The sequence below is a fragment of the Conger conger genome, chromosome 11 (genome assembly GCF_963514075.1).
Source record: "Conger conger chromosome 11, fConCon1.1, whole genome shotgun sequence".
Taxonomy (NCBI): Eukaryota; Metazoa; Chordata; class Actinopteri; order Anguilliformes; family Congridae; genus Conger; species Conger conger.
Window position 1 is genome coordinate 37811781 of NC_083770.1, and position 21379 is coordinate 37833159.

General features: G+C 42.3%; 1 protein-coding gene across 1 annotated transcript in view; it reads right to left on the reverse strand.

The window, feature by feature from the left end:
* Positions 1-15026: 15026 nt before the first annotated feature.
* galnt9 (polypeptide N-acetylgalactosaminyltransferase 9) overlaps positions 15027-21379 on the reverse strand; it is a 110342-nt gene continuing 103989 nt past the window's right edge. Inside the window, exons 10-11 of the mRNA XM_061261760.1 lie at positions 19014-19181; positions 15027-16889 (exon numbers count right to left, since the gene is read on the reverse strand). Of these exons, the coding sequence (XP_061117744.1) occupies positions 16743-16889; positions 19014-19181 (315 nt within the window). The 3' untranslated portion in view covers positions 15027-16742. The remainder of the gene's footprint in view (positions 16890-19013; positions 19182-21379) is intronic.

The following is a 21379-nucleotide window of genomic DNA, read 5'->3' on the forward strand; positions in this document are numbered from 1 at the left end:
ATTGCAGCTCCAAAATCAGAAGACCCTTTTTACAAAGCAAAACAGAATTTAGAGGGGAACACACGCAACTCAAGCCTCTCGGCTGCCCAAGGCAAGATGGCGGACCAGCGGGGTTGGGGGGCCGGAGGGTATGCCCCCCCAATGCCCCCCCCCCCCCCCCCATCCCCAGACAGATGGTATTTGGTTATAATACTACTGCAATAAACATAAGTAAGATATGGATTGATCTCAAAGGGTAGGCCTGCTCTTGATGAAGGACTTCCCTGCAGGCCCAACCACATTAAGAATGCGGTTATACTGCAATGCCTTTCTCGGGTCATATTCTCTATAGTCTGCCCTCTCCCTCTACGCTACACTGGGCCTTTATATCAGAACTTTTATTGATACAGTCAATCTCTTCCTCCAACCAAGCAGAGTACACTTTTAGCTTGCCTAACCTCCAAGGTTCTATTTTTTTGTTTTGACAGCAGGACAGAGAGCGAGTGAGAGCCGGAGATAGAGAGAGACAGAAAGAGAAAGAGAGACTCTTTGAGGATGAGAGACTGGCCTTGATCCACTACACCAGGCCAGGCGTAGGCCTCCGAGCCTGGGATAAATGTCACGCAGCTGTTGGTGCGCCATCCATCTCATCCACCTCCTGAAGTTCGTGAAGCAGCGAGAAGGCCAGAGGTCCTGCGGAACGTTCCAGAAAAACAGAAACCAAAACTGGAAACAGCAAACATGGTCTGCCTAGCTCAAACCCAATATTTAGTAAGACACTTCAGCTCCGTCTATAAAAGATACCCTTCTTTTACCCCCCCGCCACCTCTTAGTCCCCTATTATGACCATGTTAATCTTCACTTATTTACTTACTGTACATGCAGAATCCACTGCATTATGCATTTTGTTAACGCTGACATTTATAGTTTCATTTGAAAACCCTGGGAAGAGCTTCGCTTGATTCATTTGCTACTTCCTGCTGTGCATAACTAGCCCAGGTTACGTTCACAATCACTGACAGAGCAAAAGCTCTCAATCATGTTATGCAATTATGCAGCTCCGAGGTTCAGCGCCACCATTTGCATACATCACTGCGCAACGGTCCCCCATCACTCATGCGTTCTATGGGGCTGCTCGGGAGATGAATTTCACTTTTTCAATTTAAATACGCATTATGTCAAGTTGTTATGCTTCAGATGTCATTTGCATCTGACAACAGTTTCCGGAATAATCTTTTTCTTTTTGTTTTTGCTGTGGAAGGTGCACTCCCCCTCAGCGTTTCTTGTTTTTTTGTTTTTTTATCCTATTAAAAAAACATATTTTACAAGAGAATTTCAGGTTTAACAGCCTCGTGGCTGAAAAGGTTTATCATTAGGAAGGTTTGTTTTTACTCATGGAAAATAATAGGTACTGCAGGCTGGTTTGGAATGAAAGCGCGGCCCCTATTCAGTAACGGGAGCATTAGTGTTATTGTGCATCCATTTTGTGAGCTTGTCAAAGGCCACACAGGACCTGGAAATTTTATTTGTATTCTCTCTCTTTTTTCATTATCCCAGATTATGTTGTGCTTTCAGCCATCCACCATTACGACGGTCATTTTTCACCGCACGCAAAGAGGAAGAGGAGGCGGGAGGGGGGACCTTAGCAGAACGCATTTGCATGAAGCGCCGGGTGTTTCTGACGATATGCTGCTCTGAGTCCTCCATCTATCACAGACCGCATTCATTTCTAGCATTAACAGAACACAGAACGAATATAACAACACTACAGCAGACCACATTCATTTTAACACTGAACCAATCATATTCATTTCTATCATTGACAGAGAACACATAAACAATCATATTAATTCATATCAATAACAGAGAACACAGAACAAATCATATTAATTTATATCATTAGCCAAGTGCAGTCGTCTGACAGTTTGAGGGTTGCTGGTTCGATCCCACCCTGGGTGTATCAAAGTGTTCCTGACCCATAACCCCCAATTGCTCCTGATGGCAGCTAATTGCTGTTGGTGTGTGAGTGTGTGCACATCGGTGAATGAGAAACATCAATTGTACAGCTCTTTGGATAAAGGTGCTATATAAATGCAGGCATTTACCATTTACCCTGAATTCTTTTTAAAAGAATTACCTGACAGAACAGCACAGGGATCTCTTAATGGATGACGGTAATGCACATCTCCCCAAAAGCTAATCACTCTTGCTCATACGCACAGGATAGCCCTTGCGACGTGGGCCCTTGCATTTATGCACAAACACACGCTGAGCATGGATAAATACGTTAACTGCTTCCATTGATCATCCTGTCATTCCAGGGGATTCACAGACCTCCATTTCACTGTTGAGCCTCTCACCAGTTATTAAGTCCTTCGCTTAATAATGTCACCATATCGCAGAGTGCAATATTTTCCAGATCTCTGACCACTGAACACGACTGTTCATTGCCATTAAGACCTTCGGACTCCATTATAGGCGCAGAAAAGGTTGACTGGTACATTATGTGAAAAAGCAATCTGAAAGGCTTGGCAGAACAAGAGAATCTAAGCACCCAGAAAATGCTGTTGGACTAAAGTGGAGTGATATTAACCCACTGATGTTTCATACACAGGGAAGTACACACTGGTGACGCTGAACATCTGGAAATATGACACAAACATCTGGGGATATTACATGATGTAAATTCCAGGAGCACAAACTTGCTTTCCGGGCGTGTGCTGATATCCAAAGTGTGTTCATCCGTAGGATATCTTCATGGCTAACTAGCTTCGCTTGTAACTGTTGACTGATTTCAAATTGAAGGTTTCGTTTCATTCACCGAAGATGCAGATTTAAGCAAGACGGAGCGACGACGGGAAAACCATTTTCATTGTGAATTACCCAGGATTGTTTTTTTCAAAGTTGGGAACAAATATTTGTTAAAATGAGTCATAACAGCCAAATGGTTGAAAGGTTATTTGTTTACTCCGTACCCCTGTGGCAGCCATTTTTGCTGACTGCACACAACCTTTCAGACTGTTTGTGCAAAAGTCTGGAATGAACTGGAATGAAGTTCATGTTCCTGAATGTTTGAGACACAAACACCTCTGATTTGTTTATTCAGCAAGTAGAGGGGAGCTGTACACAAGAAAACAATACTTAAATAAACCTCTAAGGTGTAAGACGACAAATATGGATTAGAATGTGCATTCTAATGCTGATATTCTCCTGCAGACTTTGGTCATCTAGCTTGCTTCTGACTAAACCGGTAATTCCAGACAGCCTCGATCAAGTTTTTAATTGAAAAGTGGTAAAAAGAAGTTACTTACTATTGTATCTTACCTTATTTAATGAAATAAAAAATAAAAAACTAACATTAATTTATTTTTTTTAATGAACATTTGGAAATTTCAGATTTGCTTGTTTCAACTGATGCAGAAAACTAAAAATAAATAAATATGAAAATATCAAAGATCAAATTTGCCTAAGACATTTGCAGAGTATTGTGGCATCGGGCCTTTATGAGAATAAGGTCAGTCTCTGGAAATATTCTTCTAGTCCTTATGTCCATGTTTTACGTGTTAAATATGCTACAAACACCAACTCATCACACACACACACACACACACCCACACATACACACAGACACACACACACAGCTAATCAGCAAAGCCATGAAGGTAAAATGACTGAATAACTGGAAGAGAGACGCTCTAATACATCTTCAGGCAGATGTCTGCAGGGATTTGTTTCATAGCCTAGTCACATTTGAATATAATGGCTAGAGACACATGAAATAATAATAATAATGTTAGGTCTGCCTATTCTAAGAGGTGTCCGTGATTAGTTTATCACGGAGAACATTATCAACAGGAGGCCATCTTGTTTGCACAAATAAATGATGGGAGATGAAGACGACATGCTACCTCAGTGTCGGAACACAGCGTGACTCAGCGATCTATAAATATTTAACGCAAGCAAGCAGGGCGAGGTAAGACGTGGGAATGTTTGGCTTGTCAAATCAGACGCAAGTCAAGGTCTCAATCTCAGGGTGGGGAGAACAAGTAATAATAATAAATGTTTCCATATAATCTTAAATATGATATGCTACATATGAGCCTGTAGCCTAGTGGCTAAGGTACATGACTAGGACCCAGAAGGTTGGTGGTTCAGTGAAACCATGATAAGATCTGCACAGCTGTTGGGCCCTTGAGCAAGGCCCGTAACCCCACATTGCTACCGGGGGGATTGTTCCCTGCTTAGTCTAATCAACCGCAAGTCCCTTTGGATAAAAGCATCAGCTAGATACCCGTAATGTTTTTGTTACGTAATTTGTGTCTTCTATGGCAGAATATTCTGAATAGAATAAATATAGAGTATAAATATGCTGTTGCAAAATCATTGGTGATAGCAAGGGAGTGCTCCGTGGTTTTCACAGTGACAAACTTGTGAGTGGCACACTTGTGTAGTTATATGGCACACTTGTGTGGACATGACATGTAATGCTGCACTCAGTCTGCAGTGGCAGAATGCGATCTTCACACCTGTCCTGGGCCCTTCCTTTACCTTTAATTATGTCAGGAAGGCCAGAAAAGAAGACGCCACCAGTCAACTGTAAAGCTCTACAGTCTCTTATATGACCATCACTTTAAAGGTCACCATTGCTCTTTCCGTCAGTTTGCTATATATAAGTTATTGATGTGTTAGACTGTTGAAACAAAAATGGGATGGTGGATATTGTGGATGGTGGACAGATGAAACACTCCAAGAAAACAGACAAGCCATCCAAACAAGCCTTAACTAGCACAGCAGAGCACGGAATGTTGCCTACTCGCTGATATAATTGACAGTGGCTTTCTGAAGCTCTCTGAGTTCCGCTTTGCTAGCTGTTATTGTTCCCGCGCTGACACATTCCGATCTCAAAGCTTCCATTTTCCATTTCTCCACTGACATGTCTTCTATTCTGTAAGCATAGCATCTTCAGTGCTAACCAAGATGGATTCCACTCAAAGACATGGTTTGTACTCTTCATAACAAAGGCGATGAAGGACAAAACACAAGAAGGTAAGATGCTACTTCAACTAAATGGGTAGAACTGATGAGAGTTGAGAGTGCCATGTTAAATTGAATAAGAATTTCCAATTTAATTATCATTTTCCAACTTTGACACTCGTGTTTACAAATGCATTTTCTTATTTATTCCAAACCTGATTATAATCGCACGTTTGATTGCATGTGGCAGTTTGAGTAGGAAGCAATTACAGCTTTCAATTCCGTAATCTTGCTTTCCTCTGGAAATTCTGGAATTATAATGTGGCAGCCTCCATGTTGTCTCAGGGTGCAGATCTGTCATTGAAAGTACATCAAACTTCAATATGGCGACCTGGCACAGAAGCCTGACAGCTTGCAATAAATCTAAAATTAGTACAGATCATAAACCTGGCTAGTAAATAGTGTATATAATAATCAGCAGCAGGCAAGCGTCACTGCAGCAGTTGTATTGGCTTGTTGTGGAAAGGAAAGCCCCTCCAAACCAAAGATGACAGCTCACATTGCTTCACACAATTCAATGTCAAAGGTTTAACAAAAAATACTTTAGAAAAAGGCATTCATGTTATGGGACATTCAAGCCAAGGTCTGAGAAAAGGAAACCAGAATATAAACAAAAATATAATGTCAAAAAGGTACCATCCATCATCCATCGACCATAAACCAAACAAAATCAAATGGCAGCAAAGGAGAACTGAAAAGAACAGAAATCCACACTCACTAAACACTTTATTAGGAACATTTTTTACTTTATTACACCTTATTCATGTGATTACCTAATCAGCCAATTGTGTGGCAGCAGTGCAATGCATACAGTCATGTAGATACGGGTCAGGAGCTTCAGTTATGGGGCACATCAACCATCAGAATAGATCAGAAAAAATGTGATCTAAGTGACTTTGACCGTGGAATGATTTTTGGTGGCAGACAGGATAGTTTGAGTATCTCAGAAACTGCTGATCTCCTGGGATTTTCATGCCCACTAGTCTCTAGAGTTTGCGAAGAATGGTGCAAAAAAAAAAAATCCAGTGAACATTAGTTCTGCAAACAGAAACTCATTAATGAGAGACGTCAGAGAATGTCCAGACTGGTCAAAGCTGACAGGAAGGTGACAGTAACACAAATAACCAGACATTACAGCAGTGGTATGCAGAAGAGCATCTTTGAACACACAACACATCATAACTCTAAGTGGATAGGCTACAGCAGTAGAAATCGAAAAAATAAGTCTAATAAATACCTAATAAAATGCTCACTGAATGTTAGTGAAGGCAAAAAGCCAGCACTAAAACCAGGCAGTTTCCTTTACTCATTTTGGAGACTCCACTCAAGTGAGACCACTTCTAAGCCAAGGCTGGGAGAACTGGAAAACTTGGAAACACAGGATTTTGCTGTATACCTCCTTTAGACCACTATGATCAAGCGCAGTGCATATCACAGGGATCATGAAATCCAGCCCTCGAAATCAAATCGAACCCTGGATTTATTTTCTCCTGGGTGATTAACTGAAGGATTGGTGCTACTGATTGACCAGGCCAGACTCCCAGGTAAAGGGATGGTGGAAAACCAGCAGCTCTCGGCCCTCGAGGACCGTGATTTGGATGATCCTCAGCGTATCAGATTTGTCATGAAATCTGCAAGGGAGTGCAATAAAGCAGTGGCATTAAATCTCATCACAAAAAGGCTGATGTGGGTGTATTTGTTTTGTCTTAACCCAGCACAACAACCTTTAATCCTGATTCAACTAATTAACTAATCATGGTTTATAATCAAGACCATGACAGGTGGACAGTCAAAAAGAAATCCTGCACCCACACTGTTCTTTTGTGGATTACATTTTTGCAGGGGCGCCCAAAGGGTCAAGCCAGCAATCCCAGACTCAAATCCTGGAGGGATGTTGTGTGTGCTAGGTTTTGATATGCTTAACTTAAGTCGATGAATGGCTAATTAGTCTGCACACCTCATTTCCAAGGCCTAACTTTGCTGCTGATTGAAAGGAAATCACAAAAACCAAACCTTCAGGACTGGAATTAGACACCCCTGCTTATAATAATGTGTTAAATAAAAGGTATCCGCAGAGATGACATGATGACAAAAGATCACATCACTATCAGCATAGCCTTGGTGTTTGTGAGATGGGTTTACAGCACATCTCATCCTTCAGCTTTTCATAGAAAACCGCAAGAAACCGCTTTTTCATTTCTCACGTTTCCCAGAATGCAGTCTTCATCGCTTCTTCATCAGTCTCCTTGCGATGATGCCAAGGCACGCCGTAGCTGAAAGATCTTGCCCATGCAAAAAATAACTGAAGGCCTCGGTGCCAGGGCATCACAATTAATCACGAGTCAAATAGACAATGTGTCATAGCAGCAGAGGGTTGATTAAAACCAATCACGTGTGGCATTTATTGGTATTCTGTTCACTCTGTAACTGAAAGTGTTCTGACCTTTTTTTTGAAATGGCTGACAAGCAATGTGCATTTCAATTTACAGCATTCATCCAGGGCCAACTACAGATTTTCTCTTTGTGTTTAAAATCACGGAAGAACACAATTTTCAGCTTAAAGTCCAAACTCACTTTTTGCTGTTTATTGATGGTGAAAATCAATAGTTATACAGTAGCTATTCATTTCTGCTTCCATGAAAACAGCCCCAGGTTGCTTAAGCGAATAGGATGGAGACAGAGTGTGTTTCGCATACACATTTCAGTAATTCTTCTGAGTATTGCGAGAAGCAGTTTATGTAAAAACATTAAAAAAAAGCAGTCCTGCTGGTTTTTATTCCTCCCCTCTAATCCGGGCTGCTCTAAACCTGGGGCACCAGGTGACTTACATCCCTGCCGATCAGTGCAATTAATCAGTCAATTAACCGTTGAGAAGGAAAGAAAACCAGGGCCACACTCAGCCCTGACAATATATAGCAAAGAGTTTATTTGAACAGAAACGCTCGTGCGTTGAACATCCTGTTTCAAACCATGGGTGGACTGACTGATTCTCCAAGCATAGGCCTACCTCTTCTCATTTTGGCTACACCTCTGACACACCCACCAAATGGGAGCAAACATACCCGAAAGCCACCGTTGGGCAAAAACATCGTTCAACACAGAAACCGTTGTGAAATGTAGCAAAAACGTTTTCTGACTGAATGTGCCCCAGCATGACTGCCCCCCAGGGCCATATTTGAGTATCAATAGTGGGGTTTCCATCCAAGTGGCAGTTATTCAAAATTTGAATTTGTGCATCAGAAATCCACCGTGGAAACTATTACAAAATATTTAAAAAATGTTTTTCTCTTGGCCGAGGTTGAAAAGTTACATAAAGATAAAGACATGATGTTGTAAAACCCAACGCTAACCCAACGACGGAATTTAGCGAGGGCTGAAGGTATCAGCGTGCTCGTCCTTCTGGTGTTGCTGAAAGAATACTAATAGGGTTAAAAAGTAGTGGCCCCTATGCAGACAGTCTAGATCAGCCAATAAACAAACCACGATACAAAGGCAGTAGTACCACTCTGCCTTCCGCTCTTTACTGGTCCGGGGCTGACCCAGAATCTCAACAATAGGGCCAATAGATTCACCTTCGTTTATCTGACTCCATTTTAGAATAATAATTTAGATTAGTTATCCACATTAGTGGATGTCGTATTTATAATTTTGACTTGATCGCTATAGGAATCCTGTACTGAGAAGAACTCGCTGAACAATCCTCTGCTGGTACCACCGCATGTCACATCGCGCGTAATGTGCACGTCTCACGAACTGACTAGCTATCTGTAGTCATTACAGAGGTCGCAGGAATAGCTACTCTCGGGTATATCTGTTTACAGCCTAGGGACCCAAGCAGACCAACATAGCTACGGCTGTGCTCGACATGAATGAACTACCAAGCGGAGGCGAGGGATTTACCAACATAGGTCTACGGGTGCTATACGCCGTGATACAGTAAGTGGAAATAATCATCCTCCCTAGACCAGTTTGAGGGGGTAAACCACACATTCCCTGTGTAACATTAAGTGTCAGTAAGGAAAACCAAACAGATCAAGTTTTAACAATTTTATTTTACCAGGCAGGTTACATACACGTAATTGCATACTAGTTCCACATAAAAACATTACAATGCAAACCAAATTACGGAGTCTTAAACGTCGTACCTGGTAATAAAAGCTACATACGGGAGTCTGGCTACAGACACCCTGTACGTAGAAACTACGTGCACGGAGTGCACGGGAGGCTGATTGCATTCTCCCAGATTGCTTAGTTTGCTGTCCTTAAATCCAAATTCTGGCCTTTGATGTTAACCCTAGAAATGAGTCACCCATCTGTAATTTGGAGCCACGCCTCCCCAGGAAGCGCAGGGGGGTTGAGGCACATGGCTTTCACTGGGACACAGCTTCTCCTGGTTCCTGGTTATGATGTACAGGGTTTACTGTTGCAGAAATAAAACCATTGCACCAGTCGCACTGAAACAATCAGAATAATACCAAACATGAATATTATCTAAACTGACTTTGTCATGAAACATCCAATGCTGTACACATCATTTAGTGACTGAGTAAAGAGGGAGAGAACAATGAAGGGGGGTTCAGGAGAAGGTCAGGGCCTAACAGGCCGTGCCCTCTGAAACCTTCCCGTGCCGTAAAGAATGTTGCCCTGTCGTAAGAGTTTTACGACTGGAGGCCTGAGTCTTCCCCCACAGGCTCCTGCCCGTATGGGTGTGGAGATAAGGGGGGGGTTCATGATGCATGCTCCTAAATTACTTTACAGCCACATATTCCACAATACCAGAGGAAGCCAGCAAGCTGACCAGCCCTGAGTGATAATGCCAGATTTCGGCCTTACAATGTGAAAAAGGGTGATGGAAACCAATGGAAGCAGATTTTTCAAACCTCAAAAGAAAAGTGTTTTTTGACTCTGAGGAAGACGTTGAAACGTCAGTAGCCCCTGTCCATTAAACAGTGTGCTCCACCGTCTCTTATTTCCTGCTTGTCCCTGTGAAGTTGTCCGGGTAATGAGTCTCATGTAATCTATTTGTCCTGGCTGTAGAGCCCAAAGGTTATTTAACTTTCTGCATCCATATTTTGGAGAGTGCCATATATTCTAGATGCACATATCCTGCTAAATCAGGGCAGAATAGGTTCAGAATAGAATATTGTTGATCTGTGTGAATAAAGAGCAGAGGGATTGAAGAACCAGTTAAAATATGGCAGCTGTGTTTTAGACTAAACACTGAAATGCTACACATATTGTCTTCCTCTCCAAGCACATATTACAAGGCTGTGTTTGGACAGTGGAATTTTCTGGAATGTGTGACCTCACAAAGTACCAGGATGGACACCTGTCCTTCATGCCGTGACAGAGAACATCTAAAGACCTTTTCGTTTGGAACAGGTCATTTTTAGCATGCCTTTCATGACTTTCTTCACATATTCTTTTCATTTTGTCTTGCGTACATCTATTTTGTTTCCATACTGACGGTTATTATAAGTTTAAATACAATTTGTTTTTTATATAGACTTAATGCCTTCCTTTAATGTATAGCTTGTTTCTATGCAGTTGTAGTGGTGTTGATTTAATTAGTACTTATTTTTTTAATGGATTCTGCCTTTACCATTTTAGTAATGGAGTGTTTGAAATGGAAAATACATTTCTCAACCAATAAAAGATAAATTTCACACCAGTGGAAAAACTACAGTATGGTACCCCACAGAGCACTAGACCCATTGCCATCGACAGACACCCCCTAAGGCATGTCTGATTTCTGCACTGCATCGGGTGTGTGGGATGCATTGGTCATCCAATCAGCCTGGAGATCTGGAGAGCTACCAAGTCTCCTTCTTGACGTCTAATGGAACAAACACGCCATGAGCTTCTACTGCCACATGGTACAGCCCTTCCCCAAATAAAGGGATGTCAATATTGTGCATTGCTGCTAAAACTTGGCCCTCCAGGATTGCAGGGACTGACCAGTTTTAATTACTCCACTGCCTAGGACACTAGCCTGCCAAATGCAGGTAGAGTCGAAGAAGGTGGGAAACCAATGATCCATATGAATGAGTTATTCTTGGACACTGTTCTGCTGACTTGATGCTGCTGTTTTTTTTTTTTTTTTTATATTTCACTATTTTGTACACCATAAACACATGAAATGCTCCAACAAAATATTATGGTGGAAACAACATTTTAAAAAATAAGATTATGTATGTATTTTCTGAGTATAGCTCATTATGGATATTTAATTATTTCAATATTTCATCACTTACTCAGTTTCACTGTACTGTAATTACAGCTGCAATAATCATTACGTCGCCTAATGCTTAAGCCTTGGCTGCTGAATGTTCTACTCAGCCTTGACTATCTAATGTACTCATCTATACAGCTTAGCTGGGAAGTGATTGAACTCTTTGGAGAAGACATGAAAGGACACATTGGCATGATCAATAAATCAAACAACGGGCGGGAAAAGTGATGAAGCAGACAGAGCCACTGTCTGAGAAACAAATTGCCTATATCACATGCTACAGGCCTTATTACCTGCTCCATTGACTGGCACTAGGCACCACACGTCCATAGGAAAAGACCACCAATCAGACACAGGGCAGTCAGCAAAAGACCACCAATCAGACTCGAGGCACGTCGAGATGCAGTTTCCTGTTCTGAACTGCATAGACAATCCTACACAGGCACATACACAAACACACACACATTCGGGCACACACACAGTGTGTAATTACAGCACTACCTTAGCACTGCTTGTTGTGAGCACACACACACACACACACACACAGTATCCAGTTATAGCTCTGTTACACAGTATGCAGTTACAGCAACTACCTTACCACCTCTTGTTGGGAGGTAAAGAAACACACACACACACACACACACACAAACACAATCATCCTCAGTATGCAGTTACAGCAATACCTTGCCACCTCTTGTTGGGAGGTAGGGAAATACTGAACCTAATTTTGTCTTGAAGCTACGTGGTATCTCTGGAGAACTCATTACTGCCTCCCCAAGCTGTTCAGATAGCCTTTCTTCACATTCTCACAAGATCAGGCTTTCATTAATGTGCAACCTAACTGCAATCCACAAGTTCAATTTGCCTGTGTGTGCTGAATAAGATAATTATAATGAAAGGATGCATGTACATGCACGGAGATGTGCTCAGAATCCAAAAATATGCTGTAAATCAGTTTTTAATTACAGACCCATCTTTCTACTTAACATCTCCCAGAGGACAACTGAGCTGTTCGTATTCACGATTATCAGTAATGACAGTGAAACTGCTAATAGCCTGAGCTCTCTGGACATCCAGTCGTGTTCTCTAGGGCTGTTTTTGTCTTATAAAATAGGTGTTTTAAAATATCAAAGCAAAAAAAGGGCATGGTGGTTTTGTCCAGGAAATAGCTACAGTAATTGCTGTCAAAAGGATATTTACCTGTCAAGGGGATGCTTAACATGGCCCAAAAGTGTTCCACATTAAAGCTATTATATACAGTAGGAATTAAGTGTATAACATTGACATGTGCCACTGGGAGTGAACAGGGCCTATATCACCGAGTAGAAGATGTGAGAGAGGTCTGATTCAACTTTGATGAAAAAATCGGGTTTCTGCCAGGATGTGTGGAACGTACTAAACTGAAGATCTTTCAGCTTCAATCTCATCCTCTCCCACAAATCCACCTGGTAAAATGCAGCCAACATTGTGATACTTTTTCATTAACAAACTGGGAGCCTTTACTACATTCTCAATGGTAAAGAACATACAAAGGCTTAGTCAATCAGAAATTGTTGGATTGTTTGGATCAGGTATAAAATTGATATTCTCAATTGCTGCCTTTATTGTTGAAAACAACATTATATATGTACTGTATAAACAGAGTCTCAACAGAGCATGGTTGCTTTCAATTTCTGTTGCTAGAGTGGCAGTTGATCTCTCTCCACACAAACATGTTGATGAAATCAGTTGTCCTTCGATAATGACCTCATTATGAATAGCAGAATAGTACAGCATTACCAAACCCTGATGGATCTTCAGCAAATCTTGACAGCTGTTGGTTTGGGTGGCCAGCTCCTCTCTGACAGGCAATCCAGTAATTGCTGTCAACATGTCAGCTGTGGGGATGCTATATATGGTTGGTTTCAGGAAAGCTACCAGTATGGCTGGATGCACAATTTGTGCTGAGAGCAAGCAAAAAAAAAAGAGAAAAAAACACCTTGTGGCAAAAAAACGCCTCTAAACAGCCTCTAATACTTTTATAAAAAATTTTAGCATAGCCCCTGCGCCTCTTGCCCCTGCCTCCTGGTTCATTTTCCAGGACATTTGGGCTTTTTTCTGGCTGAGCAGCATGAAGTAAGGTGCATACTATAAGCTGAAGATGCTAGAGTTACCAGATTGCACAACCCCGCTGCTTCCTGCCTTCATCAATAAGGTGGGGGGGTTGGGTGGGGATCAGGGGGGTGTAGTTAGGGATCATGTTCTGGGGATGGGGGTAGCAGTTCCAGTCCAGAGTGTGTGTGTGTGTGTGTGGGGGGGGCGGGGTCGGGGTTCACCGATTATCATGCACACAGCAGGTACAAATGTTGTCTACATTTTTAGTTTGGCATCATGCCTAGATGGTTGGCACCCCTATATCGCCTATGCCTCGAACTGCTCTCAATATCACGTCAATGACCACACTGAACAAGTGAAAATATTTCGATAATGCGCATGAATCACCAGGAAACATCGTGAAGGTAGGACATAAATAAGGCCATGTTCAGCGACCAAGTCCCCCCCCCTTCCCTGTTGACCAAGCTCCCCCCCCCCCCCCCCAATGTGCCTATAGTACTCCTCCCCAACATCCTCTCTGATGACCAAGGGAAATCCTAGACAAAGGTCAACCAGTGAGGATTAATGTGCATGCTGCACTTGGCCTTTACCTGGCTAGAGGAAAACCGACCATATTGCACACAGTCCGTGAAAAAAGCTCCTAATTGACGTGCACTTTGCCATTCTGCACTCCATCAACATTTTTCCTCGCAATTGAAAAACGGCACCAGAATGAAAAGGCATTTCACAGTAGATGCCTGTGGTGTGGCCACTCTGTAGACTGTAGAAGCAGTGCATCCTTATGTCTATGCTAAAAAAACAGAAGAAAAAGGAGAACAAGTCGACTGGAAGCTGGCAAACTAATGTTAATATTTCCCCCGTAACGGTGTCACTGTACCGTGTGAAAGACTTGTGAAATTGCACTCGCGGGTGTTTGTTAAATTTCCTGCTTGGTTTAAACAAGATATTAAAGCACAGGAGTAAATGCATTTGGAGACGAGAGTGTAGAAATGATGCATTGCTTTTATGAAATGATTAGAGGCAAACAGCTGTGCCGTGACGGGGTGCCCTGCAATCTCTTGTGGTAAACCAGCTGGAAATGAAATTAAAGCTTGCCTCGGGATTGTGCAGGTACTGTATATGTAATGGCCCTTCCTGCTCCAGCAGTCCTCTGCTCGCACTGTGTGCAGTATTTCAGCTCATCCGGAGGCCAACGTGCAGGGCAGGGAGGGTGCAGAGAACGGTCCTTTTGAGAACGGCCGTTTAATCGACGCACGTGTTCGTTTATTAATTTCTTTCCGCCTTTAACCAGTCAACGGGGTTCTTTCATGGAAATGCGCCACGACTTCTGCATAGCCCGTCTCTCTCTCTCCCTCTCTCTCTCTCTCCCTCTCTCCCTCTCTCTCTCTCTCTCTCTCTCCCGCTCTCTCTCTCTGTCTTTTCAATGTGAAATTATGTGTGACAGATCTTTGCTTTGGGAGAAAGTGAGAGGGGGGAAGGGAGACGCACAGAGGTGAAAATAGTAGGTAAATAAATAAATAAATTGGGGTTTTCTCACTCCTCTGAGCGGTGGACCTTTGGCTGGACACCAGAACATGCTGGAGAAAGTGATTGCTGAGTGTTATAAATTGGAAGGCCTTCAGTGCTCTCCCAAGCCACGCTACCCCGTGGGCGGGTTTTAACGATTAGGAAGAGACGAGCCTGTGAATTGTGTAGGAGTGCTGTTATTGAAAAGCACAACAAAGACAGGTAATTGTGTTCCACTTTCAATGTTCAATGTCAGGCAACCCAAGGCAAACTTCGCAGCCACCACCAAAATAGAGCCTCTGAACATCCATGCAATGAGGAGACCACACTTTCTGGGAGTCTTGACATACAATCAGAAAGTGAGTGGGTTAAAATAAAACACACACACAATACTAAACAAACAAGAGAAAGAAAACCATCGGACAGAGCTGCAGACGGGAAGGCATACGCTGTTTCTGTTGAGTCAACGTGGTGGAATCACTGTGCGGTTTTACTCTGCCATACCGCACAACCTCGGAACAAAAGGAAAAAATAATAATGTGATATCCCTGCTCCTAACAGCATCACTCACTCACTCATCCTGTCAGGTCAAAGGTCATACTTGAGAAATATAAAATAGCAATCTTTTTGGAAATCTTTTTCAAAATACCAATAATCAAAAGACTCACACCTTATTAAAGCATATGGAATATGCTTTAATTCACACCAAACATATTGGAATATATAAATAAAGGGCACACTTTAGCTGATCCAAGAGAACATATTGATTTCCCAGAGGGCAAAATGACCTGACTCACTGCTCCATAAAATTAACTCCTACAGTCTGATTAGATGTTAGTCACTGAATCAAAGACAGTTAAAAAACACTGGCTACTGCAGTCGAACGGTGATATAGAGCATGAGACTGTATTTTAACCAGGACACTATGCTATTTTCGTTCATATTTTTTAAATATCACATTTTCAGGAGGGTGCAGTGCACAGATGTGGCCTATATATAAGAATTTCATCTTTATTGTTAAGTCATGTTTGAACACATTAACAAAAATATTGCTAATGTTGTCATAAAAACATTTTTTTATTATGATAATTGTTAATTGAAGGCTGCTGCCCATTTCAGATTTACAATATATTACTATTATGTGACATCTTTACATATATTTATATATTGGTTGTTTTGTTCGCTTCTGCAGTGAAAGTATCTTACATGCTCATGGGACCCACGTTCCCAGGTCAGACGTAGTTGGACAATGGAAAAAGGCACACAATAAGTCCTTTCAGTTTGTGCATCAGTCATTAAGTTAAATGAAACAAGAATTAAAAAAAAGATTGCCGCTGTCGTGTGAAAAGAGATGGCTCCTTTTGAGAATATGACAGCGCTCTGAATACCATCTCTACTCCCGGACAGACAACTTATCCAAAGCAATTTACAGCTTTACAAAATTACAACCGGTACCACCACAATTCAAATGGTGTTATAGCGCCTGTGACATCATTTTGTGATTCTCTTCTTCTGTTCACTGGTTCCACAGCGCTGGGAGATAGAAATAGGCTTTTTTGCAGTCAGATCCATTACGAGACATTTTGCTTAGACACTGAAATACACTTTCAAATCCTGTACTGTAGAGCTTGCCTGTTCTGAGACAGGAACCAGTATCCAGTGGGGAGAAGGACAATCAATTTCTTCTTAAGATTCACAAATTCAACATTTATTTTTGGGCGGGGGGAGGATGGGAGGATGTAGTGAACAGGCTTCCCTTGAAGACACATTCATCTTTGAGGGCATCAGCATTGGGGGGACCCCCCCAGGCCCTGTTAGGCTACATTGTTCGGCTACGCTGGCACTCCAAGCGGAGGTCCTGGCTGCCAGCAGTAGCAGTAGCGGCCTCCCTCGGTCCTTAATGTCTGGGGTGCTTGATCCAGTTTCGAATCATCCACTTCTGCCCGGAGCACCGCTGCACGACCAGCCGGAGGCCGAAGTTGGCCTCTTTGGACATCTCCACTTCCAGGCACCGGCCCGTGTCCCGGCTGATGATCGGACCGTTCTGCAGGAGAGAGACGTTTCCAGAGAAACCACAATGAAAACTTGCACACTCACTTACGCTAACTTGAGTGATATTCATCTGACCGGGGGGGTATTTCATCAAGCAGGATTAGTGAGTTTAGCTGGATAACTGCGCTGAGTAAAACCTGGAAACAGCTCTTTTTACTTCGGTCATAGTTACAGATTTGTTCTGGGTTTTTCTCAGTGCAGTTATCCAGCTAACTCTGTAGTCCTGCATTGTGGAACAGAGCCCAAGGGTTAAATGGGGGAAGTTCTCCCTCAGTGGAAAGTTTTGATGTGGGGTTGTTTGTGAGACGTGGTTTGGGGGTGGATATGAAGTTTTGTCCACTGGTTCTTTTTGCTACGAAAAAAACCCGAATGGAGCAGATGTCCTTCCAGACACAATAACTGTACTCATGCTTACTTATACTAATAAGTGATATTTATCTGACCAGGACTGGAAAGGGGTAGTGTTCCCTCAGTCGAAGGTTTACATGTGGGGATATTTGTGGGATAATGGTCGATATAATTTTTTTTGTTCTCTATAATTTGGCATCTCCAATCCCACCCGGATCTGTAATGTCCAATCAGGGAGCTATGTACAAGCATGGGGCCTCATGCTGCCAGCTCCAGAGACTCACTTTGGATGTCAATTTGTATTTTCTGAACAACATGTTTTCCAATAAAATACTTCTGGAAAAGAAAAAGATATTCATCTGACCAATGCGAAGGCTCATGTCTCCACCTGTAGGTCTTCATCAGAGCAAGCTCTATGATTTTCACAGGTCTGTTTAAATACCACATCATTTAAAAAATCGCAGTGAGTCATAATCACCCCTTTCCTCCCACTTTCTTCCCAGTTTTGGAAGCAGAAATTGTGCTCCAACTGTGCTCAATGGTGCAAGCTGCATTCTAAATCCAGGGGAGGGCGGAAACATGTGTGCTCTCCTTCGAGCTGTTTTCTGTCAGCTGAGCTAGCACAGGAACGAGCTGGAAGAAGACACTTCATACACAGGTTAACCAGGAGAGCACAGGTGCCTGACTGAAGCACTTGTCCTCCTGGTTGGGTGAATCCGTCCCTCCCCCCCTGACCTTCCATGCACTAGATCAGCACAGACCATGGGGCCCATCCATACACTGGAACAGAGCCTTAACAGATACCAGACTGTGGGGCCCATCCATACACTGGAACAGAGCCTTAACAGATACCAGACTGTGAGGCCCATTCATACACTGGAACAGAGCCTTAACAGATACCAGACTGTGGGGCCCATCCATACACTGGAACAGAGCCTTAACAGATACCAGACTGTGGGGCCCATCCATACACTGGAACAGAGCCTTAACAGACACCAGACCATGGGGCCCATCCATACACTGGAACAGAGCCTTAACAGATACCACACTGTGTGGCCCATCCACACAGAACAGTACCTTTACAGGAAACCTAACAGGGCTATTTTAAGCCATTAATTCACCTTTTAACTGAATCAAAGCATATCTATTTTCCTTACTTCTCTTTTGGTAACAAAAGCAAGCTTGAAGAAGATTATTATTATGACAAGCCCTTTAATAATATGTAATAATACCCTCTAAATTTGCTACTCAACGTACAAAGAGTCATATGCAGTAGGTTGATAATGCATAGGGTTTTCTTATTTCTTGGCTCTATCCTCTGTGAATCTCAGATAATCTACAGAGGTGAAAGAACCAGTCATCCCACCCACTTTGCACATTTGCATCTCCTTTTAGTGAGAGGGTGGATGACACTGTACATACTTCTAAACACACAGCCTTTACAATTCTTGAAGGTCTAACTACCGCAAAACAGGTACAAATATGATCTTTTTTCATCTTTCTTTCTTTCATCAAGGTCAAGAATAATGCAGATAATTGCTGTCTGCTTGAGATTGACAAGAGTATGATGTCTCTTTTACTGCTAATACTGCTATTTGTTGTGATGATGCTTTTACTGCTATTACTGCTTTTACTGCTCACATTCTAAATAAACCAGGTTATTGGTTCTTCTTTTATCTTACAGTTTTATGATTACACTTGTTTTAGTTCACACATTAGTCCTCACGAACACAGATGTGATCGTGTCCAAAACCGATCGTCAACTCACCTGTGTGAAGTCCCAAAGCCTCTGTGATATCCGTGAAACGGAGTCGCATTTTTTCAAGCTCGGAACCCGTCCTCTCCCGTCGTCGATGAGACACTTTGTGTCGGGCAGAAACGTGGTCGACCCTAAGGGTCCTAACTGCAGCAGGCCTTCCGTTGAGTAGCGGGCAAGCTGAAACACATCATTTCAGAAACGATTTATTCCTCAGCGTTACGTAAGTGGGTGTGCTCTGAATGAAAATACAAAAAAGCAAACAGACTGAAATGGGATGAATCACTCTTGTGACAACCTCAATTAATGACAGGTAGAATTCTTTTTAAGGTTTGTAAATTGGTTTAATTGTAGCCCTGTTCCGGAATTACAGAAAAAGTTCATTTCCTTTCATTACCGAAAGGAAATGAGCACAGGATCTATGAAAGCCACCTCTACACATAAGAGCACCCAGAAAGCAAAGATAGTTAAGAATATATTTTTCTACCCAGAAACCATCTCAGCCATCTTTATTGGTCCCTGAGAGGAGGTCCTTGTACACTGTGAATACATGGATTTCTCCTTCAGTGTTTCGATTGTACAAAACAATCCATTTTTGTGTGGGCATTCAAGCCAAACCAAGCTCTTCTCAATAATGAATTACAAAACCATTTACATTTTATATTTTGCAGACAAGAATACTGTTCACAAGCATTGGGTCTGGATTATAAAAAAATATTATTGTGGCTTTTAATCTAGTAAATGCAAGCGGAAAATGACTTGCTAAATTCAGTCTAATGGGCCACTTCCATAAAAAACAAGTTACCATTATATTTCCACGGAAGCAAATGTCTACAGTTATCAGTATTAAGAAAATTCTTCATTTTAATTGGCTGTAACCCAGCGTTTCTGGCTATCGCAATAACCATATTGATTCCGAAAGCACAATAAAGGATGTCACATATCAGTGGATAAACTTCTCTATAGATGTTTCATAGTGATGCACTTAACTTGTATTTAACACCAGTTGTGTGAGCGATTAGTGTACACAGTCCACAATAGAGTACTGTACATTCTAATACACTCTTATAATGAGATCTCCTTGGAGGCTATAAACAGGAGGTTGTGTGGGTTCAAGCAGAGTGTACAGCTATCTGTCAAACATTTGGCTGTCAAACCTGATCCCCTAATATTTAATTTCAGCCACAAAAGAGCTGTCTCCCAGCAGGACACTAGCACAGAGGCAGAGGTGATCAGAAGTGTAGCGGGTTAAATAATTGAGCAGCAGGATTTTCCCTGTGAAACTCGACCCTGCAAAGAAAAGCGGACTCAAAACGGTCGTTGGTGACACACATTGTGCAATTTAGTTGCCCTTTTGTGCTTTACTGCCACCACTTAAATCGCTCGTTAATGCTAATCTGTCACAGTAAGTACCCGATGCGTTTCAGACAAAGGCCAGGGTCATCTCGGGAGGTTAAACGGTGTAGTCAGGGTTATGTGATCCACCGCTTGGTGCTCGGTGACCAGGTCAGATATAAGGCAGATACTGTAAGAAGGCAGTTGCAGGACGGGGCAAAATGAGCCCTGGAGAACATTATTTTAACCTTCTCAAAGGGAGAGGAAAGGGAAGAGCATTTCTGGCTGATATCACCCGCCTGGTGCATTGGAAAATGACACTACATTGCATTATATTACAGTAATTCGGCAGACACTCTTATCCAGAATGTCATACCAGAGTGGAGAATGTCAGTCTTACTCTTTGGAATAGAAAAATATGTGGTATCACCCAGACCTGGTTTATATACATAAATGTTTCAAATGGATTCAAATACTTTTCTTGATCTTGCCTGATGCAATTGAGACAACTCATAAGGCAGGGTCTGCACTTTCTGAGAGTATTCTGGAGCATTCCCAATACACCAGGCCAAGCTCAGGAAAGCATAGAAAAGTATTGAAATCCTAAACACGTATTTGACCCAGGTCTGGTATCCCCAAAAAGGCGTTTCACTGTAAACACAATGTTACTTTTGCCTGATTCCCTACCTCGTTCCATTCTGTGCCAAGATTTTCCCACAAGCTCAGAACCAAGACTTACAGTACCTCATTTCTTCCTTGTCAGGTCCCATAGTGCCTAAGCTGATTTGTCAGTAGTGTAAAGGCATAAGTTGGCACCGGAAAAGCTGTATAATCCCTGGTTAAGATGTGTTTACAGCTTTCTGTGGATGTTCTCTGTTTTCCTAATGCACACAACATCGTGCTGTGAGAGATGATAAAGTGGTGGAAAGGCCTCCGCAAACGCCAATGATATGTTTTCTGAGACAGCCCAACGGATGCGTCAGTGTGTCCGCGGTGCTATACAGTGCTTATCGGCTGAATTTAGTTTCATGTCGAAAATAGTA